The 23,776-nt window shown below is 45.2% G+C and overlaps 2 protein-coding genes across 4 annotated transcripts; one reads left to right on the forward strand and one right to left on the reverse strand.

Annotated features, from left to right (window-relative positions):
- Nucleotides 1–669: 669 nt before the first annotated feature.
- Nucleotides 670–9,526, reverse strand: LOC123410029 (ribonuclease 3-like protein 2). 3 transcript variants are annotated; one of them, XM_045102904.1, is made up of 5 exons: nucleotides 9,021–9,473; nucleotides 8,400–8,567; nucleotides 7,728–8,101; nucleotides 5,024–5,031; nucleotides 911–999 (listed from the first exon to the last, which is right to left on the reverse strand). In XM_045102904.1, the coding sequence occupies exons 1-5, from the start codon at nucleotides 9,456–9,458 to the stop codon at nucleotides 995–997; spliced, it is 993 nt and encodes a 330-aa protein (XP_044958839.1). In that variant the 5' UTR covers nucleotides 9,459–9,473; the 3' UTR covers nucleotides 911–994. The 3 variants fall into 3 exon arrangements, with proteins under 3 accessions (XP_044958838.1, XP_044958840.1, XP_044958839.1); XM_045102903.1 differs by lacking the exon at nucleotides 5,024–5,031 and having other exon boundaries at nucleotides 670–999; nucleotides 9,021–9,526; XM_045102905.1 differs by lacking the exons at nucleotides 5,024–5,031; nucleotides 8,400–8,567 and having other exon boundaries at nucleotides 670–999.
- A 5,974-nt stretch (nucleotides 9,527–15,500) lies between these two features.
- Nucleotides 15,501–16,375, forward strand: LOC123411663 (30S ribosomal protein S17, chloroplastic). The gene has a single exon (XM_045104629.1). The coding sequence runs from the start codon at nucleotides 15,700–15,702 to the stop codon at nucleotides 16,123–16,125; it is 426 nt and encodes a 141-aa protein (XP_044960564.1). The 5' UTR covers nucleotides 15,501–15,699; the 3' UTR covers nucleotides 16,126–16,375.
- Nucleotides 16,376–23,776: the final 7,401 nt, after the last annotated feature.

A 23,776-nucleotide genomic window follows, 5' to 3' on the forward strand; every position in this document is an offset into this window, starting at 1 on the left:
TTGTCGACGAAAACGGTAAAAAAACGGTTATTTTTAAGGGTTTGAGGGTTCTACTAAAGATGCTCTAAGAGTCACCACCATGGTGTGGGCTTCTAGGATATCTCCTTCCTAGTACTGGCACCAGGATGTAGCGTCAGAATTCAAGTGCATGGATCCCTAACTCCCGCAAAGAAAATTCATATAAAAGTTTGAATCATCATTTTTGTCAGGGGAAGTAATATACTCCCTATGTCTCAAAATAAATGTCTTAACTTTGTACTAAAGTAGTACAAGAGTTATACTAAACTTGATACACTTATTTTAGGATGGAGGGAGGATTTTTGCATTGTTATTATTTTTCGAGTGAATTCCGCTTTTTACCCTGTAGTTGTACATTTATGACAGATATTACCCCATTTAGTGAAACTTTTATCGAAATATTAAATTTTGGTGACTTTTAACACGGTATTTCCTCAAATTTACATTTTTCTTGTTTATGTTAGATAGGATCGGCATGTTGTGTTAATGATTCATAGAAAAATCTATAAAGATCAGAAGACATCGTTGACGATCATGTCCATACTTCTCTTGTCCATCTGTTTCATTCCTCATCGTTGTCCATATATTTTTGGACCCTGGGCGTCGCCTCACCCCTTGCCTGATGGACACGCATCAGAAAACTACAGGGTATTATAGACGAATTTTCACTCGATGAGGTAATTAATGTCACAAATGTACAACTATAGGGTAAAAAGCGGAATTCACTCTTATTTTTGCAAGACACAGCCTCAGCCTAAGGATCACAAAGGGATAGATAGAAATATGTTCTTTCCAAAGGACAATATATAGGGATCTCACAATTTCAATAGATGTTCCAACATCTTCTGCGCACCAGAATTCTCCGCGTCCTTTACTCTTGACATCCGATCACCTAGAGTCAACCAAATACCACCTTGGGTTTCTACCTGAACGGAGTAAACAAATGTCCTATCATGTGCCGGGCCGTCTTCCTTCTCTAACCTGAAAAAAAATGAAGTAGCTGTGTAGAGCTGATCTGGCAAAATGTCAAGTTAAATAATGCAACAATTAGTAAGCATGCAAATCCCCAATGTGGCACTAACTTTGCTGGTCATCTCAACTTAAAACCATCAGTTACATTAAAATAATCTTCAATCCACCACCCAAACATAATGGCATTACAGTCCAAGGTAACAAATAATTTTACTCCCACACATTGCACCTAGTGGTTTCTGATGGATAGAATCCTCCTGATAATAGACTGACTGAACCATATTCATACCTTCTCTCCAAGCACATGAAGATCATCAAACCATCATATGCATCAAAAAGACAATATGTTTTGTAAGGACATGGCCCACTTTCCAAAGTTGAACTATGGCATGGGTCTATTTGTTAGCCTGCAACTTTGAAATTGTTTAGGGATTGTTTGGATACCAACTTTGTAGAGAACCAGATTTCCTTAAACCCAATTTCTTTTATATCAACCTAAAAACTCGCTTGGCTTATCTAACTAAATTGTGGATATGTATAACGAAGTTTTACAAAAACTCAAAAACCCAGATTTTGGAAAAACGACTAATAGACGTTTGCCCTCTAAACCTGTTCTCTATATAGCCATGAACTACATGAGAGATCAGCGTCCTCATCATCATGAGTTGCCCTGGCAGTGACAAGAGCTCGACGGGGTCACCATTGCCTATCTCCGGCAGGCACCAGGAGGAGATTGTGGTCCTCAACGCCCCCATGACGGACGCCAACTCCCATCGGGCTGTCGCACGTCCCTTGTCCACTTTGCAGCCATGTTCGTTGCCCTGTCCCTCAGCTCCGCCTTGTACATCATCGCGTCATCGGCATGATGTGTTGTTCCCGTCGTCTCGGCACCGGCGAACAAAGCGAGGATGGATAGGATGAGTGAGAGTAGCATGGGCACCCCGACAGCCATGGATATCTAGCTTACATCATCAGCCTCGTCGGCATGGCCAGAGCCAATACTTAAGCGATGTCGTGAGGGGCTCCACAGTCCTTATTCTGGGCATGGTTGTGGTTGGTCAGGGCAGCACCCAACAGCCGCAGAAGTCAGACCTGGGCATTGGGCTGGGTCTTCGAGTGGGACAGCGAGGGGCAGCCTCGCTGCTGCGCTGCCATGTCTCCGTTGTGTGATGGAAAGATTGTGTGTGCTGTGCATGGAGCTGCAACATAGCCTGCCATGCACATATTGTTTTTTTATCATCGGAACAAAGAACCGCATAATAGTGTTTTTGTTTTATTGTCCCCACCCAAACAAGGAACTAAAACTGGTTTTCCCAAAAACCTGTTTTCGAAAATGTCATCCCTAATTCTTTGTATCCAAACAACCACTTAGGGCATATACAATGCCGGCAATTAGGCCAGGCGCCAGCCTTCAATTCCTGGCCATTATGGACAAACCCCGTTTGATGAGGGAACCTGGCTAGTGTCAATGCCATGTTAGCCGTCGGGCACTTCATCCTTTTTTTTTTCTTTCGCCTGATCCTTTTAAAGAACACTATCCATATAGTATCTTTTAGGGGAAACCCGATCACATTAGCGCTCAAATAGGTGTCAGTGCGTTGATGGGACGAAGGAGAAGGTGAAGTCGGCTTTTAGGGCGAGCGCGCGGGCGGCTGGCTCGGAGGGATGGGGCGGAAGGGCCGGGTGGAATCGGCCGTGGTCGAGGAAGCCGAGGAATCGCGGGGCGTGGAGACTGGAGACGGCGGAAGCGGCGGAGGAAGGATCGGTCGGAGGCGAGGCGCATGAGGGTGCAGCAAGCGGCGGAGGCGCGGGCCAGTGTTGGCACTGTCCCGACGTCGACTCGTCGATTCGTTGATTACTTTCCAACGGAACGACGAACTCGGCTGGAGATACGCACGTACCAAACTAGCTAACCTCGGCGAGTTGCACAGGTACGTATATTGAAAGGATCAATTCTTGACTAGCAACTCACGTGAACACGAACACGGCGAGTTAATTGCAAAACCAGGGACGTGTCGTTCCTGTTGCTTTGTATTGATCTGAGTTAATATTACAGGGATACTTGTACGTATATATAGTAGCGCTCAAATAGGTGTCAGTGCGTTGGATAGACGGACTACAACACCAATGTTATTTCCTTAATTAATTATTTTTATTGTCTAAGCGTCCAAACAAGCGCTTTTGCATTGTATATGCCCTTAGAACACATGCAATTGAGATATCAAAACCAGTCACTCTACCCGATCAACCAATTTTGGATTGCCTTTGACGTTACGTCTGCCATGTGTCTACTACATCACTACCACATGTCTACAACATCATCCAAAATAACATCTCAAAGGGTCGACATGTCAGCCTACCCGATCTTCCTCTCACTCTCCATGCCCGTCCTAGTCCATTTAAGCTAAGAAAACCGAACGGGCCCTTCCCCTGTCAACTACAACCAAGGCCTTTGTATCCCCTTTCACATGGTAGCTACCATTGAACCTCTTTCTCCCACAATGATGGAACCATCCTCAACACAGGCACACAGATTTGTCGTACTTCATTGCACCAACTCCATCATACTACTATCAGAGAGGACCCTCTCGCTCCAAACCGAGGAATGCCGACCCCAACAGCAAGCAGAACGAATAGACACGATACACCGTCATGTGTATATATAAGATAGGCGCAAATGAGGTAACTAGCCGCCAAAACCGAGGCGTTTCCAGTTGAAGCTCCAAACCAACTCGAACACGCCGCTGCCACGGAAAGACATTCGCACTGACAAGTGACACCCCCAGGAGGGCAACTATGCAAAGCGTCACTACCACCGCGTCCGCCGGAGGTTTTCACTAGAGTGCTTGCAAGGGTGGAGGGAGAGCATGACGACGCCACCAAGAGGGAAGCCGCCACCGAGGCGCTAAGCTTTCACTCGGCCCCTCCAACTTTAATGATTCGGATTTGGTAGTATCTGGATCTAGGTGCTTACCATGCTAGTTCCTGGATGGACTACATTCACTCTTCCTCAGACAAGTATGAAACATAACACATTGCAGGTGAGTACATGGAATGTACTTAGAAGTTATATCCACAAAAAATATACCATACCTAACAGTACAAGCGTTCATGGGTGGTGGAACAGGTTGTAAGTTGAATATTCTGCATAAAGCCAATTTATCCTACTAGCAAAAATCATTCTACTCTCATATAACATATGATTGATTGGGGTACCTCCGTTTCAACCCATTCCCTTAGTTGATTAAACCTAATCAGACTATTAAAGATGGTACATTGTGCAGAGGTTTGTGAACATTCCCCACAAGACCGCATCAACCCCTTGTAGCTACAATACACATTTGTATGAGAACTGGGAGAAGACTGGGACGAAGTCTTTTAGAAGAGTTTCCCTTGACCCCTACTAGTTTTCATCCTACCAACATAACTACATCTACTAGCACTACCGAGTAAGGGTCACCATAACCTACTCAACTATAAGTCAGAGCCCATATTGGCTTGTGGTTGCACACGCAAGTTACCAATCATGAAACAGTGGTTGATTTTTTAAGCCAAAGCCCATATGAGTAGGTTGTGGTGACCCTTATTCGACAGTGCGAGCAGATGTAGCTATGTAGGTAGGATGGGCACCGCCAAGGGTAAAGGGGAACTCGTCAGAAAAACTTCGTCTAGATCTTCTCACATTTCTCACACACCAGTGTATGGTAGCAACAAATGGGTTGGTTGAGTCTTCTGGGGAACGTGCACAAACCTTTGCAGAGTGTATAATCTAAGTACTTCACTATGTCCCCTTACAAACAATTTGAGCAACTAGGAGTGGCATTGTTGAATGATCTTACCACCTTTAATAATTTGATTGGGTTTAACCAACTAAGAGAATAGGTTGAATTGGAGGTGCCAAATTCAATCATAAATATGTAGAGCGGAACGATCTTTTGATAGTAGGATAAAATTGGCCTTATGTAGAATATTAAACTTAGAACCTGGTATATTCTTTTTGGATATAACTTGCAAGTACATTCCAGGTACTCACCCTGCAACCTGTCATGAAGAGTGAACGTAAGCTCAATTGCAGTGGCATTGGATCGAACTCCACTTGTCTTCTATTTCTGTTATTTTATTTGGGTCAAGTGCCATGTATATGATGTAATAAAGTGAACTTATGGATCTCGATGTAATAAAATAAGCTTCTGGATCTCGATGTAATAAAGATGATGTGTCTTTATCTTGGTAGTCATTAAGTAGTGTGTGTGCTAGCAAGTTGATCGAGGGACTAGCATGGTAAGCACAAATATCGATACTACCATATCCGGGTCATTACACCCATAAACCTCGTCGAGGGTATTTGAGCCACAAGACCCAGCACAACAAAGGATTCACCACAACGAACCAAGGATTCCAGATCAAGATCATGGTTTGGCCGCAAAAGTCAATGATAGCTACGTCACAACCACCAGCTATTACTCCCGTCGAAGCCCATGCCAGCAAGGAGAGCACCCAACCACTGTTACAACGCTCGTCACAAAGCCGACCACGTTGCCCACCATCCCAAGTCAGCGCCCAAGCATCCAAACTCCCTCGCCCAGAACCACCGATACGACAACCGTTGCAACTCATCCCCGATCTTAGCAAATATGCTAGAAACCGACGCGCCAAATGCGATGGCATGGCCGTAGACCGATCCTCTTGATCAGATATAACGAAGGGTGCAAATTCTATGCCTAGGCAGGCACCACCGGCCCGAGGCCGGAGACAACAACTATGTCGTCCATGCGCCAATGACTATGTAGAGGCCACCAAAAGCGGTTGCGGACTAACCCTCCTGGTTAGATCCATCGATGAGCATCACCTCCATACCTGGGCAAGCATCTCCCATCCCAAGGCACCAACTAGCCGAGGCAGTGGCCAAGAGTGTCGCCCATGCTCGCAACACCAGGGGAGCTACATGCCACCACGCCCAAGTGGAACCCTAAAGCTCCCGGAGCCATGTCGTTGATGATGTTGTGCACGAAGGTACATTCGAGAGAGGAGAGGTAAAGGAGGAAGGAGAGCCCCGCCGTCACCGGCGACAACAGCGCAAGGAAGACTCGAAGAGAGTGGCGGTGGCGGTGGGAAACCTGATCCCCAATCCCCCTCAGAGGACAAAGTGGGGGTCCTCACAACAGGGGTTTGGGGGGGGGGATTAATAATACTACTGTTGAGCAAGACACTACTGACTGCAAGGTGGTTCAATGCATACGTACAAGTATTCATGTCAAGTAGCTGCCACTTTAGTCAAAATAACATTGTGAAACACGACGAGGGCGGAAACTAAAAATGCACAATTTGTATAATTCAAGGTAGAGTTTTAGACGGTATTGGAGTTATAGCTTGAAAATACATACTTATGCCATAGTTTAAGGTAGAAAAGTGTACACTATTTCGGTTTTAGAAATGTCTTAGGACTAAGTAAGATGCTAAAATGTACAAAGAATATTGAATTGATTTTATGAGTTCCCAAGTGAGGTATATGGCATCACCTTTTTCAATCTCAAGCTCGAATTCCCAGCGAATCGGGACTTAAAAAAAGTTTAAGATTTCTATGACCAGGAGGAAACAATTCATCATTTATTTCTAGCCTGCCAGCTTACTACTTTACTATGGCGTACAATTGATGTGGCTTTTAATTTGCCTACACCTACTAGCATGTCTAATATGTTTGGTAAATGGTTAGATGGTGTTGAGTCTAATAATAAGGCACGGATCCGTGGTGAGAGTTTGCACATTGTTTTGGGCTATATGGAACTGTCGGGATGATTATGTGTTTAACAGAAAAATGATTCACAATTTTTTGCAGGTTATCTTCGAAGCCACATGACAGATCCATACATGGTCCTTACTACACATGAGGAAGTGCAGGAGCTTATGGGATCTAGGTAAAACCACTAGGAGGTGGTAGCACAGGATATGTACAACTGTTTTGGATGACGGTTCAACATTAGGCTATGTGTGTAGGCATATATATCCCTGTTTTTGCCACTTGTGGCTGGTTTATGTTTAATTGTTGGTACTTGTATACCAATGATTCTTTCTTGAACTTTGCTTAATAAATGGTTCTGCGCATCGTAATGATGCAGAAGGCAGGGGGCTATCCTCCTTTTCAAAAAAAAAAAGAGAAACAAGACAAGTTTAATCTAAAAAGTTACTTTTGTCTTCCCGCTTTTATATTTCCCTTTAACATCTGTTATTCAGAAATTTCCCCTATTTTCCTTACACAGAAGATTTAAATAAATAAATTTTGACTTAAGAACCATGTATCAAGTTGTGTGTGTGGGGGGGGGGGGGGGGGGGGGGGTTAGTTAAACTACTGGTTTCCGTAGTACATATGAGTGATGGTTTGGTCAAGTCAGTTCCAGGCCTACCGAGGACAAATTACTCCCTCTGTAAAGTAGTGATCTAAAAAGTCTTATACTACTTTACAGAGGGAGTGCAGTTTACCTAGTAAGGTTGTGTAACAGAAATGACCAAAAGTTACTACCCTAAGATAAATGGGAACAAAGGTGAAATTACAATAAAGAAACAAAATAAAATGTGCAGCAGTGAAACAGTTCTAAAGATGTCCATAATAAATATATGATCAACAAACAATTGTAGTGTAGGTGTAAGAGATGCCTCATCTGAGGAGCATTGCAGGAAAAGTTCAACTAATGAACAGGATATATAAAACTAGAAACTGACAGAGTAGTCGAGAATCTTACTTGAAGATGGGTTTTGGCCAAAGCTTCCTGTTGCACTGATCAATAAGCTTCTTCTTGCATTCCCTAAGCTCTCCAACCTCAACCCCCAATCCATGGCCAACTCCAGTTGTCAACACTTGCTGATTCCCTCCACCATGAAGCTTGCTTAATGCATCCCGTGTGGCATTGAGCTTAGCGATTCCCATCTGCTCTGAGGAGCCTGTCCCAACAAGTACCCCACCAACAAATACATTTACAACCGTTGTTCCACCCTTCTGCCAACTCTTGAATTTTATATCCTTCCCATGTTTCTGGCACAGTTCATGCAACGTCGACACAGGTTGCTCATCAATTGTTTCTGCCGTGACAATTGGCTCAAAGAGGAACCTTGTTACCTACATAATAAACAGTGATATCATTATCGCCACCCATCATTCTAGTGAACTACTCTCTCCGTAAAATAAATGTGTCGTCTTAGAGAGCAGAAGTCCTTTTTTTTTAACTACCACAAATATTATTGGTAACACTATATTGGATTGGTCATACGAAAATAAAATCATATGATTCTTCATAGAAAATTACATAGATTTTTACCAGCGTATTATAGCTGGAATTAATAGTTAAGCTATTTTCTGGAAACCTCAGATTAACATATTAATGAACGGAAAACAACATGAAAAATGGATTGCAAACCTTCCAGAGCTCCTCAATATTAAATTTGCAATCCACATAGACAGCAGCGGCGATGGCCTCAACTATATCAGCAAGCACCTTGGGAGCCTTAAATACACTGCCACCATAGGGCGTAATGCCAAGGTCATCCTCTAACTCTTGTTTCACTGACTCGATAAACTGTCCTACCTGCATAAAGGTATGCCTAGTAAGGCAGTAAGATAACAATGCATGGTAGCCAAAAACAGTTCACCTAATATCCACATCTCCACTTTTTCGAGAGAAAAAATTACCCACATCTCCAAGAGATAACATGAATCACTTAACGATTGAGATGTATTATGCCTTACGAACCCGAATGGAGCGGCGGGAGTACTTAGTTAGTTACTTACCAATTCCAGTTTCAGCATTGTTAAATACAGTATTAAACATATTTTTGCATCACCAAATCGAAACTAAGATGTGGCGGGAGGTGCTATAGATAGATGTTAAGCTGTGTTCTTTGCCCTCAAATTATTAAGCCCATTGAACCGCTCGAGCGGACAGTCAAAAGTGGATGGCTGAATATATAACATCTACTGTATGTACAAAAAACAGAGCCCCCAAATCTGTGACTTGTAACTCAGGGGAGGAGATACATACCAAGAGATCGAGGCGGGGGCAGTTGCGTCGGAGCAGCGGGTAGAGGTCGTGGCGCACGGCGACTCGGGCCAGCTTCTCGGTGGAGATGTTGGCGGCCCGGAGCGTGGAGAGCGCGCCGGGGCCAACGGTGGGGTTGGTGAGGTAGAGGAAGTTGGAGAAGGCGAGGCCGAGCGCCGCGTCCCCGACGAACTCGAGCCTCTGGTAGGAGGCGGCGCCGCCGGCGCCGCCGGAGAAGGACTGGTGGGTGAGCGCCTCGTCGAGCAGGGAGCGGTCGCGGAACCTGTACTGGAGAAGCCGCTCCACGCGGGCCGCCGCCTCCGCCCTGTCCGCCACGAAGCCCGGCGGCGGCAGCGTGACGGGGGCCGACAGCGCAGGCGGCGAGGCGCGGCGCTTGCGGGACGCTGGTGGCTGGCGCGCCGGCGCGGCGCGCGTGGCCATCTGGCTAAATCGGGACGGGGGAGATGAAGCCGTCGTCAGAGAAGAGAAACGGAAAGGAATCTGAGGAGACCACGGACAAAAACATGAGCTCAATTCTAAGTTACCATGAGGAATATTGGGCCAGAGGCCCCAGTTTTGTTTATATAAAAATTATATATATTAAAAATATATAATGCAATCTCATAATAAAAAGTTATAATCTCTTAATCTAAAAATGCCATCTCTTAAATATAAAAACACTTATCGCTTAAAAATAAAATTATCATCTCTTAATATTGAAATTTCAAGTTACAATTTATTGAAATGCCATGATCTGTATTAAAAAAATCATGCAGAACATGGAAAATGACATGCTACATGTAACTAAAAAATGCCCATTGGTTAGAAAAAATCACCTCTTATTTTGTTCTTTAAAATAATGAAAATTTTAGGATTTCTTGATTTTTTTAAACTAGAAATAAACTCAAATACATAAAATATGTTTGAATGCCAAAACATTCACAGCAAGTACACTACCCCAAGAGGCGAGTGCACTCGGCAGCTCCCAGGATGGTGTTAGTTGATCCCGCCAATCTAAGCTTTTTGAGTATGAAAAGAGCCGCTTGCCAAGATCGCCTACAACAAAGACATCCGGAAAGCTGACGTCGTGTTGGGTTCACGCCAAGATCTATGCGACCAGATCTGACAATGGGAAGGACGTTTGCTGGAACCTGGCCCCAATGACCTTCTCTAGGTAACATTTCCAATATCAAAATCTAAGACTCAGTAGCGTAGAAAGTAAGCGCACGAAAAAATTGTTACCCCCACCCCCTTCAAGCCTTGGCTATAACCTATTCTCGTTCTCGCTGCCGCCTCCACTCCGTAGGCTGTCATGAGCCACGCTGTTACCTAGCCGCTCTTTCCCGTCGCTCGAGATATCCACCCCGACCCTCACCGAAGCTCTAGATTACAACATTCGGAATCATCGGTTTCGGTCTCCCCCCTCCCCCCTCCACACACACACACACAATGCCGCTGTCCGCTACGGTTGACTAGCGGTCGAGTGATGCGCACACGACCACTGCTAAGTCACGTCTCTGTTCCCGGGCTCATGAGACTCAAACAACACGGCACCACGGGAGTTAGTCGCGCTCCTGGCTCACCTCAACACCCTAGTCCCCTCATGATGCCTTTGAGAGGCATCTAGCGACCGTCTCGACCCTGGCAAGCTCCTTGTGCCGAAATCAAGCTCGGTGCCCACTTCGTGTTTATGAAATTTTTCTAAGATTTTGCTTTTTGTTTATTGCGAGCTATCGTTTGCTCGTGATGGAAGATGTTCTATATTATACAGATGAGTTGGTGTAGAACGTAATACAACAACAATAACAAAGCCTTTAGTACCATAAGTTGGGACAGGCTAGAGGTGAAACCCACAAAACCTCGCGATCAACTAATGGTTCTCGCACATGGATACGAAGCTTTTACGCACCCTTATTTATGGCTAGTTCTTTGGTGATGCTTCAATCCTTTATATCTCTCTTTACGGACTCTTCCGTAGAACGTAATAGAGAACAAAAAATAGTCCTACAAATAAACCCAGAAACATTACAAGGATGCGAGGAGGTTTAAATCTGATCTTTATCAACAACGTAGCGGGGAGAAGAAGGTGGTGAAGATGTTGATAATTGTTTCTCATGTTTGAGGATCGAAGGAACGATCCCTCTAGCAGTATCCACGCGTACGAGATCATGCAACACAAGGCACAACACTACACATGGCAAAACGAGAATTCGAAAGGCTACAATCTAATCTAAGAAAGATAAAACAGGGACGCTTACAAACAACTCCCTCCCTCGAACGTGTCAGACGCATACAAACACTTCTATTCTGTTTAGTTCTGAATTAAATCTGTTGATCCAGAAACCTCACAAGTAATAATTAACCAATTAATAATCTTGGTTGCAAGCATGGTACACTAAAATCCGTAGTGAGGTGGACCAATTAAACCGTTTCTCCCCAAAAAACTTGAAAACAAGCTGCTCAAACCAAACTGCTACTGCATCTGTACTTATACTGTAAAAATGCACACATAATAAATGTACAAAAGATTTTACCCCTATTATGGGACTCCATCAAGGAGATCCCTTATCACCATATCTTTTTCTTATGTGTACAGAAGGTCTATCTAATGCTCTGGCTCAAGCTGAGGAGGTTCATGGCATTGAAGGTGTCAGATGTGTAGGAATGCACCATCAGTCTCACATTTACTTTTTGCTGATGATTCCCTGATACTTATGAAAGCGGATATGAATAATGCAACCTCATTGAGACAGGTACTACATGATTATTGCACGAGCTCCGGGGAGATGATGGGTGAAGGGAAAAGCAACATCTTCTTTAGCCCCAATGTTGATGTACAAGTAAAAGCCCAAATGTGTGCAGAACTTAACATCATGACACAAGCTTTATCTGATACTTATCTTGGCCTTCCGTCGATGATTGGGTTGGATAAGAGTGATAGCTTCACCCATTTAGTTGAGAGGGTAGTGAACCGTCTCAAATGATGGAAGGAGAAATTATTGTCTTTTGGGGGAAAGGAGATTTTATTGAAAGCTATTATTCAATCAATCCCGGTGTTTGCCATGTGTATTTCCAAAATACCAAATAAGTTATGTAAATAGATTACAGATGATATGGCTGCTTTCTGGTGGGGAGATACAGAGGAAGAGAAGAAAATGCATTGGGTGGTTTGGTGGAGAATGTGTTTGCCTAAGGCTAGAGGAGGTATGGGACTGAGAGATCTCCATGCTTTCAACTTAGCAATGTTGGCAAAACAAAGCTGGAGAATGATCTTCAACCCTGAAACTTTATGTGCTCGTGTGCTTAGAGCAAAATAGTTCCCGGATAGTAAGAGCATCTCTAGTAGAACCCCCAAACCCTCAAACCCTTCAAAATAACCGCTTTTTTACAGTTTTCGTCGACAAAACGACGTAGACTAGAACCCTTAAACCCTTAAACCCGTAAAAAAAATAAAGGTCCAACCCGCAAACCCTTTCCCAGCCTGTAGAAGTGAGGGTTGGGAGGGAAAACTCCCCCCAACCCGCACTCCACTTCCCACATCGCGCGGGAGCGAAAACCGCCCCGCCTCCCAGCTCCTCCCGCTGCCATGGAGCCCCCGGCCGCCGCCGCGCCCGCCCCGCGCGCCCCCGCCCCGCACGCCCCGGCCACCGTGGCCGACGTGGTGACGGCGACCCACGTCGGGGCCAAGCGGCGGCGGGCGGGCCTCGCACCGCCTCCTCCCACCCCGACCGCTGCCGCGCCCGCCCCGGCCACCGTGGCTGCCCCGACCACCGTCCAGCCCGCCCCCGCGAAGAAGAGCCGGCCGAAGGTCTCCTCGCGTGGGCCGCGAGGGGCTTCCTCGAAGGCCGCCGGCGCATCCCCGAAGCGGAAGAAGGTCGCGGCGCGGAAGAAGCCCGCGGCCCCGGTCGTCGCCATCGCCGAACCTCCTCCCGCCGCGCACGAGGTGTTCGAGGAAATGGCAAACCCAACCTCGTTCATGGACCTCCTTCAAGACGCGGAGGTGGACCTCGGGGCTCCGCCTCTAGAACCCTTTGGTGAGGAGGTTGAAGAAGATGAGGAGGATGAAGGGGATGACGAGGAGGAGGTGGCCGAGATAGGGGAGGAGGCATTCACCGCCGCTTCCCGCCCACACGCGCGGTCGACAAACTACACCGAAGCGGAAGATATCCTCTTGGTTCGTGCTTGGGCATATGTGGGGACGGATGCAACCACCGGCACCGATCAAACCGGTAAAAGGTATTGGCACAGGATCGAGGACAACTATTGTAGGATCAAGCCGAAGAATTGTGGGTTCCTCTCTCGCAGTTACCGGTCGCTTCAAGGCCGGTGGGATTTGATGAAGCCCGCTTGTGCTCGTTGGAGTGCGGCCATGGACCAAGTGAGGGATGCACCACCTAGTGGAACCGTGGAGAGTGACTATGTGAGTACATATCTCTTCACTATTTTGATTATGTGTGTGTACTATATGGGTTCTTATGTGATTATGTGTGGTTGATAGGAGACAATTGCCGGCATGAGGTACAAGGAGATGGCCGCTTCCAAGGGCAAGCCATTCCCATTTAAGCATGCTTGGGAAATTCTTCAAACCTTTGACAAGTGGAAGTTGAGGGATCAAGAGACCGCACCCAAGAAGTCGGCAATGCTTAGGATGGATGATAGTGAAGATGAGGAGAAGGAGAGGAACTTGGGCAAGCCCGAGGGAACCAAGAAGGGCAAGCAAAGGGTGAAGATGGAAGGAGAGGCATCAAGCCTAAGGGAGAAGATGGAGCAAATGATGAACGCAAGAGAGGAATTGACAAGGAAAACATTGGAGACGAAGATTCTTATCACCGAGAAGAAGAAAGAGGTCAAGCTTGCACAAGTTGAAGCAAAACGTGAAGAAGCAAAGCGCAAGGCCGACTTGGAGGAGAGGATGATCAAGGTGAAAGAGGCAAAGGTATGGAAAGAACTCATGGTGGAAGAGAAGGAGCACATGATAATGTCCAAGGAGGACATGGATGAAGAACAATTGCAATGGTGGAAGGACTACAAGGAGGACATCACAGAGAGGAAGAGGATATTCCGTGGTGCGTCCTCTACTCTTCGAGGTGACACTCCGATGAGTGGTGGTGGCGATGGCGGTGTGGATGACTCCAATGGAGGTGCTTGATGGACGTGCAAGTGGTCTAGGAAATGGCGCCAAGTGCAACTTTTTGGTGATGGTGCCGATGAGAGGGAGAAGATGATGATTGTGTGATGTAAAAACTATTAAACCATGCATCAATGATCTTTATTTCCGTGTTTGTTTGAAGGTTTATTATGTTTGTCTTGTGAAAATTATACAATGCCAAATGACAATTTTAAGGTTTGGGGTTGGGGCAAAGACTAGAACCCTCAAACCCAACCCTTATAAAGGAAGGCAAAGACTAGAACCCTCAAACCCAACCCTTATAAAGGAATATTTATAAGGGTTGGGTTTGAGGGTTCTAGTCTTTGCCCCTGTTTTTCAACCCTTAAAAGTGTCAAAAATGGGCAATTCTCAACCCTTAAAACTGGTTTTACATTTAAGGGTTTGAGGGTTCTACTAGAGATGCTCTAACATACTCAAAGCAGGTCCCAAGAAAGGCTCCTCCTACACGTGGCAAAGTATCTTTGTAGGACTCCAAACCTTGAGGAGGGGTCACATTTGGAGAGTTGGAACTGGGTAGAAAATAAACATCTGTGAGGATCATTGGGAACCAAAGACAAATTTGTAAGCAAACTATCAGATCATGGATTAGTGATATATAACACTCATAGAATTGTACACTACATAATTAAATCCATAGTTAAATTAATCTGAAATAGTAACTACCATCACTAGAATTTTACCTACATCAGTAATCTATAGTTAATTTAATGTGACAGAATAAGCACCAAATTTAAAATGTTAAGCTACATCATGGGGCCATAGATGATTTTATCGCGCAGAACAAGCACCATCTTTAGTAAACAGAAAAGTACAGATCTTCTTAATGACAGATAATGAACTCACCATGCAGAATATCTTTAGTTACAGGGCGTGACATATATTTTGTTAATAACAAGCACCACACATACAGTCAATGTAATCTAACCGAGAAATTATCAAATTATGAATATTAAACTCTACAGATATTACATACTTTTTTCGTCCCAAAATAACTGTTTCAAGCTTAGTGCAACTTTATAAGCTAGTACAAAGTTAAGACATTCATTTTACGACAGCGGGAGGAGTACCCTAGTGCCATTACATATAGTACTAATTATTGTTGAAACTTCAATTTTACCAGCGAAAACTAACTTGCTTAAATTTGATCAGGCATTCTAACAAATTATATCTATAGGAGACCGGTGTTTTCTTGACCGTCCGGTATTTTGAAAAGTTCAAAAATGGTATTTGTAAGTTTTAGGACAAATCTATCTTTTCTGCATGATGATAACATATACTCCCTTTATTTCTAAATATATGTTGCTTTTAGAGATTCTTCGAATCCAGACCCGCAGCTAACTGGACCAGGGAACAACAGGCATTATACAGCCCATCTGACAAAAACTTTGACCTCAGAGGCCTACAAAGCCCACGAGGGGACAGACGCCCACCTTATCTTCATCCTATCCCGTCGCCAATCCCACCTCCTCCTCCTCCGCGAGAGAAAGAAGCAAGACCAAGACCAAGACGAAGATGCTGCTGGGCTCCTCCTTCGCGTCGCCATTCACCCAGCTCCACCTCTCGCCGAGCCCCAATGCGGGGCCGGGGGCGCGGCCGGCGGCGGGGCTGGTGAGGATCGAGGCGGCGAAGCAGCTGACGGGGCGGGTGGTGACGACCAAGGCCAACAAGACGGTGGGGGTGGAGGTGGTGCGGCTCAAGCAGCACCCCAAGTACCACCGCCGGGAGAAGATCAAGAAGAAGTACCAGGCGCACGACCCCGACAACCAGTTCAAGGTCGGCGACGTCGTCGAGCTCGTCCGCTCCCGCCCCATCTCCAAGACCAAGCACTTCCTCGCCGTCCCCGTCCCGCCCCGCGACACCCGCCGCAAGGCCCAGCTCCTTCCTCCGCTCGAGTCACAGTCCGGACAAGAATCCGCCGCCGACGAGACCGCTACCTAGCCTAGTGATGCATCCTGCTTTTGCTTTCCCTCATTCTCTGTTAATTAATTAATCGTCCTTCCCTTTTCCTCTGCTATTACTGCTCTTGTTGTTCTCCTCTCCCGTAGACTGAATGAACTCCGGTATTACTCATCAGTACCACTTGGCACTGAAATTTGTATCTTTTTTCTTCTTCCTGCAGCAAAGGTTAATCTTGTACTACTGTACTTGATACTAGCATCTTTGGGGTATTTATTATCTGTTTTTGTAATCCCTGGCACAGTGATGATGATTGATGACAAAGCAAACCATACAAACAAACAACCGATTGCGGATTTGCTACTGCTGTTAAGAAAGAGTGTCTGAACAACTCTGAAGCATGTTGTTCTGTTACTCCAGTGTGTAATTTCTGTCGGAGATTTCTTGCGAAATGTTTGCGTTCAGAGCTTCAATGGCGCAGGATTGCTTGCATTGCAGCATTATTACATCCTTCCTACTAGCAATTCACGAAGACATATTCTTCGGATTCAGTCCAATGCGTACATCCTAGGTAAGGCAATTAAGTGCCATCACAAGGAAGCTCCAATGCCAGACTAACATGAACTTGCTTCAGCTGTTTCAAGTGCAGTTTGCTGTAACCCGCATCTGATACACATTTGCTAGTGTTGCAGAGTATTTGAAGAATGTTGTGTTGCTCCGGTGTGTCTTTTATGTCAGACTTTCCTGTGAAATAGTATGTGAGTTCAGAGTTTGAATGGGGTAACTTGCTTGCATTGCAGCAGTACATCCTTCCGTCGGTAATTGACGAAAACATTTTATTTGGATTCAGTCCAACGCATACATCCTAGTAAGTAGCACTACCAAGCACAAGGAAGTTTCAATGCAAGACTGACACGAACTTGCTGTTTGTCTCAACTCTCAAGTGTACTGGCTGTAGCTCTTGCTGGTGCCTTACAGCTCAAGCATCTTGGATGTCGCTACAGACTGCTTGCATCTATACTGTACTGTATCTTGGAGAGCAAGACTATGAGATGTTTACCCTGTTTTTGCAGTGGAGTATCCTTCAGCTTCTGGGAGTCTCCACCTCTCCGGGATGACTGTCTCCTCTGATCGGTAAGTAACACATTCTTCTGATAATACCGCCTACTTTTCGAAAAACTTTTGCTGCTTGGTTTTGTTATTAGTATGTGCAAGAACATCCTTTTTTTTCTTCAAAAAGGAGGCATCGCCCCGGCCTCTGCATCGAGTGATGCATGCAGCCATTTTATTAAGTACGAAGTAGTCTAAAAGAAATACAAAGAAGTCCAAAAAGCCGAAGAAAAATAAAATGAGAAGGAGTTACAAGGCGATCATAACGCCAACACCGATGATATCAATCGGTATAAATGACTATGGTCCTATCCTATGAGCATGCCGCCATCCATATCGGTTGAAGATAACCTGAGCTACCATCTCCCATCAGACACACGCAGTAACCAAAGGCTCCCTGGTTTCCACAGGAGTGAGTAAGGACCACATGCGGATCAAGGCGGTAGCCCTGAAGATGACCTGCAAAAAATTAATATAGTGTTGTCTGTTAAAAACTAGATCATTTCTGCAGTTCCATATAGCCCACAGAAGAGCACAAGTTCCAACTCGAATTAGTTTGACGTAAAGTACATTAACCCCGTCCAGCCACGTCCCAAATAACATGTTAATGCTAGTAGGCGGGGCAATGTTAAAAGTAATTTGGATTGAGCGCCATAAGAATTTAGCCATAGGGCAGTCCAGAAAGAGGTGCTTAATCGTCTCATGCGTCTGACAGAAGCTACATCTTCTATTTCCTTTCCACTGTCTTTTAGCCAAGTTATCCTTAGTTAAAACAACTCCTTTGTGAACAAACCATATGAAGATTTTTATCTTAAGGGAAACTTTGACCTTCATATATTCATGGACTTTGGAATAGGTGATGTACCAATAATATGGTCATACATCGATTTCACTGAGAAAGTACCATTGGTGGTCAACCTCCAACCAATACTATCAGAAAAATCAGACAGGGTAATATCCATTAGCCTTCTGACTAGATGTAGCCATCTAACCCTTCTATTTCCGATCAAGGCTCTACGAAACTGAATGTTAAGAGGAGTCTCTCGTAACACTGCCGCAACGGATGTCTGTTTGCGTTGTGCAATATTATAGAGTTGTGGATACTGGAGAGCCAAGGGCTCTTCTCCTAACCAAGTATCCTCCCAGAATCTAGTATTTTCACCATTGTCTATGATGAATCTAGTCCTGTTAAAGAAAGCAGCCTTTGTCCTCATGAGACCCTTCCAGAAAGGTGAATCACCAGGTCTCACAGTGACCTGAGCTAAGGTCTTTTGCTGTAGATACTTGTTCTTTAGAATGTGTATCCACATTCCTTGTGATTCGACAGACAGTCTGAATAGCCACTTGCTAAGCAGACACCTGTTCTTAACCTCTAAATTTCCAATCCTCAAACCTCCCTGATCCTTGGGTCTACAAATAATATCCCATCTAGCCAGTCTATATTTAGTCTTTACCTCGTCACTCTGCCAGAAAAATCGAGATCGATAAAAATTCAACCTTTTCCGCACCCCAACAGGCACTTCAAAAAAGGATAGAAGAAACATTGACATACTTGTCAACACTAAGTTGACAAGAACCAATCGTCCTCCGTAGGATAATAGCTTGCCCTTCCAGCAGCTTAGTTTTTTTTCAAAACAATCCTCGATACATCTTCACTCCTTGATGGTCAACTTCCGGTAATGAATGGGGATTCCTAAGTATGTTAACGGTAACTTACCACCCTCACAACCAAAAGGTTGATTATAAGTGAGTTGTTTTGCTTGTGCATTCCCAAAGCAGAAGATCTCACTTTTATGAAAATTGATCTTCAGCCCAGATAGCTGTTCAAATAAGCATAATATGAGTTTCATGTTTCTGGCTTTTTTGAGATCATGTTCCATGAAAAGGATCGTGTCGTCCGCATATTGTAGGATCGAGACACCCCCATCAACTAGATGAGGTACTAGTCCCCCTACTAAGTCTTTGTCATTAGCCCTCCTGATCATTAGCGTCAACATATCCGCAACAATGTTAAATAAAATAGGTGACATAGGATCTCCTTGTCTAAGTCCCTTAAGTGTCTGAAAGAAATGACCGACATCATCATTTACTTTAATACCGACACTACCTTTTTTTATAGAACAATCTACATGTTTTCGCCAAATGTCGCCAAACCCTTTCATACGTAGAGTTTGTTGCAGGAAAGACCATTTGACTTTGTCGTATGCCTTTTCGAAATCAACCTTAAATAAAACTCCATTGAGCTTCTTGGAGTGCAATTCATGAAGGGTCTCATGCAGTATGACAACCCCTTCAAGAATATTCCGACCAGGCATGAATGCCGTCTACGAAGATTGCACCACTGAATGTGCCATCTTAGTTAGCCTGTCAGTTCCCACCTTTGTGAAAATTTTAAAGCTAACATTCAGCAGACAGATGGGACGAAATTGTTCAATTCTGGAAGCACCCTCTTTCTTCGGTAGTAACGTTATCGTACCAAAATTAAGATGAAAGAGTTGTAGGTGTCCAGAGAACAAATCATGGAACATAGACATAAGATCCACCTTAATAATATGCCAACATTTCTTATAGAACTCAGCTGGGAACCCGTCCGGCCCAGGAGCTTTACCCTTTTTCATACCCTCAATCGCCTGTAACACCTCTTTCTCTAGGAATGGGGCGGATAGACTCTCATTGTCGGCTTGTCCAACTTGAGGAATATCCGCAGTCTGATGCTCGTCCATAGACACAAAGCTATGATCTGGAGCACCGAACAACCGTTTGTAATAGTTTGTGATATACAATTTAAGATTCTCATGACCTACTATTGTACCCTCGTCTTGCTCAAGCTGTAAGATTCTCCTTTTCCTATGCTTGCCATTTGCAATCAAGTGGAAAAACTTTGTGTTGTTATCCCCGTGGACAATTGCCCTAACCTTGGCTCTGACAGCCCATTTCATTTCCTCCTCTCGAAGGAGGACACACACTCTTTGTTCGGCCTCATACTTTGACGACCTTTCATGTTCATCCAACATGCAGGTCTCTGCCTTACGATCCAGAGCATCTATGAATTGGAGCAGTCGGTCTTGCTCATCCTTATAAATCCCCGAAACATTCTTAGCCCAACCTCTCAAGAATTATCTAAGGTGTCGGATTTTATTTTGCCAGATGTCTACACTAGACTTCCCACCCGTATCCTTGCTCCATTCTCTAGCAATCATGACCATAAAGCCCTCACGTGTGAACCAACTTGATTCAAAGGAGAAAGCATCTTTTTTTTCCTTTGTGAGTGGCATTGCCAGAATCTAGCAAAAGTGGAGTATGATCCGATATAGCCCTCTGCATAGCACAAACTGTGACTAATGGGAACTTCTGTTCCCAGTCAACACTAGTAAGTACCCTGTCCAATTTTTCAAAAGTCTGATTATGTAGAGAGTTGGCCCAAGTATATTTCCTACCTGAGAGTTCAATCTCCCGTAGGTTTAGGCTCTCTATAATTGTATTGAACATAAAGGGCCATCTGCCATCAAAATTGTCGTTGCTTTTCTCATCAGCTCTCCTGATGATATTGAAGTCACCACCTATCACCTGTGGTAGATTGTCATCGCAAATTCTAACCAAATCAGAAAGAAAGGCTGGCTTTTGCTCCGTCTGAGCGGCACCATACACCGCGACTAGAGCCCATTGAAACCCGTCTTCCTTGTTTCTAATCCGAAATTTGACCGAGAAGTCCCCTAATACTACTTCTCGCACTTGAAGGGTATTGCATCGGACACCAAGTAAGATCGCTCCGGACCTTCCTTTTGGAGGGAGACAATGCCAGTCAAATTCCACCCCTCCTGAAAGGGAGTTAAGAAATTGCGACGTGAAGTTATCCCGCCCCGTCGCCATCAACGCGATGAAGTCAAGACTATGCTGTAACGTTGTTTCTGCAAGGAACCTAATTTTAGCCAAGTCTCTCAGACCTCTGCTATTCCAAAATATCCCTTTCATATTTCATCATAAAAAATTTTAGCAGTCCTGAATCTAGCACTCCTACGTACTGCAGAAACTGTATAAACCCTCCGTTTCGAAGTTCGTTTTGGCTTTTCAGAAGCATACTCCTGGTCCATATAACCATGAGTATCTTTGTCAATATCATTAAGATGATCATTAGGTTGTTGATAATCATCCAGTACCACCCGTGACTGTTGAATATCCTCATGTGGGACTAAATTTTCACAAAGTAAATTCAGACCCCCATATCAGATATCTCCGCATCATTCATAGGTCGAACCGTAGCTAAGTTTCGTATAATATCCAAAGCCCTATCAATCTCTAAGTCTAATAAGTCATTGATAGATTTTGAAACTTGTTTGCTAGTCTTACCCAAGGTCACCCCCACTGCCGTAGCATTATCTAAAATTTCTTGCGGTGTAAAATGAAGAATGGAATGCTCTGTATTTATAGACATACCTGTTGAATTGTGAACCTCCTTCATTTTAGCAGCTCGCATAGCCCGTTCAATCTGCAGGTCATCCGCATCTGGCTGAGACTGTACCCGTAGACTAGCTCGTCTATCCGGACCCATCGGATTGGGAACGCCTTCAAATGCTATGACTTCGTCAACCGAGATCGGTACAGACTCTGGTAAAGAAACAACGACAGGAACAAACTCCCTACCCACCTTGGGCATAGAAGTTGGTTCAGCCATGGAGACGACAACATCCTCACTGTTATCCTCCGGTATGGCAGTGCAGAAAGTCACACCCAGCTCGGCACCAACTGTGCTGGCGGGCGACCTGCCGCAAGCTTCTTCTGCTGCCGTTGGGTCAGCCGCAATAGTACCATCATGCATTGGCCGGCTAGTAGCGCCAACATGCATCGCTTCAGTTGCCGTAGGGTAACCATCAGCAGCAGCCGTAGCGCCCTCATGCATGGCCTGGGTAGTAGCGGCAGCATGCATTGGCCGGCTAGTAGTGGAGGTAGGTACAACCAACACTTTTCCTTTCGGTGTACTGTAGGAATCCAGCCCGACAGCAGTACCTCCCCCCATGCCAGTGTCGTTGCCAATAAGTAAACTACCGACGTCGTCCCGTAATGGTTGTGCTGCCACTGGTACATCCTCAGCATCCACCACTATAGAGCGAACAGTCATAACACCATCAGCCAGCTGACCTACGACACTGGACGTGGCCGGTATAGCTGGATCCAGGCTGATTGCTTGCTGCCTTTGCTCCCGCCAAATACTCCTCCAAAGAGAGTGGTTGCAACAAAGATTGAGATTACACAATTCCCTTGTTGCTTCGGGAATTCTTCCCCAAAAATCACGGCAAATTAGACCGTAACTGTGTCTCATTGCGCGACGGCCGAAAACCAATTTTTGCCGGCGCGGAGGGGATTCAAAAGAACCAAACCGCAAATCCTGGTACTGTGCAGAAACCAAGTTGTTTGGGCCATTACCTGAGCTATGTTTAGGCTAATTTTGCTGCGTATTGATAGTCTGCTGAGAGGAGAAATCAGGACCTGTGTCCTTTGACCCCTCTGCATTATCTTTGAAACCACCCGCATCATCACCATCAGTCATGTGGGTATCTTTATCTGTGTCAGGTACATCAAACACTGTAGGGCTCTCAATTTCCAGCTGGAGAGTGTAACACATCCCCTCAAAAGTTCAAATAACCTCATCTGGAACTAGTTTAATATCAAGAACACTAACCAACATCCTCGCAACGCCTTTGGCTCTAGTGAACACCATGTCCACCTCCTCAGTTTTACCAATAAGCGATCCCAAACTCCATGTAACCTGAAAATCATTAGTCGCCCTGGATGGAGCTCCTGCAAAGTGCACCCAAATCTAGGGGAGAGGTCTCCCCTTAGGCTCTTCTCATTTCCAGGCGTCGAACTCAAGCACACAACTCGTGCTAGCAACTCTGCACATTCCAAACTTAAGCAAGCGGGCTAAATCCTCCTTGGTAGGGAAAACGACCTTAAAAACATTATCCGCTATCAAAACCGGTTCCCATCTGAAGGTTGAGGACACTAGCTCCTTAAGCTGCTGCACTATCTGCTCCACAGTCAACACCCCCCGAGTCACCGTCACTGTGCCCGTGAAGCCATCATCTGGTGTATGAATAGTTGCCGTAGCAGCCGGTGACTCAAAGAACATTAAATCTTGACTTGAAACACCATAGATGGTCACGACCGACATAGGCCCAATCGTAAGAGGACACTTAGCTGCACCATGCGTAGGCTTCAAGCAATACATGCAGAGCTCGGCCTTACACTCAGAGACAAAATGCCCTGCCTCACTACAGCGATAGCACATCATTTTCTCTTTCTTGCGTGCCCACTTAGAAGGTCTATCTGCTCCGTCTCCCTTGGCACTCACAAAGCTCTGATCAGCCAGAGACGAATCAGCCACGTCCTTTACTGGTTCCGTCATAGTCACCCTGGTAGACTCATGAAATCTGCGGGCTGCTCATGAGTAAGAGCAGGAGGCCTCGGCTTCCTTCCGCCCCTCTGCCAACCCAATTCTGACTAAAGCCACCTCTCTTCGGATGTGAAGGTCCAGAAGGTCCTGGAAAAACTTGCCCGGAGGTGCAATAAAACCATTACCAGTAGC

This window comes from Hordeum vulgare, chromosome 7H, assembly GCF_904849725.1.
Source record: "Hordeum vulgare subsp. vulgare chromosome 7H, MorexV3_pseudomolecules_assembly, whole genome shotgun sequence".
NCBI lineage: Eukaryota > Viridiplantae > Streptophyta > Magnoliopsida > Poales > Poaceae > Hordeum > Hordeum vulgare.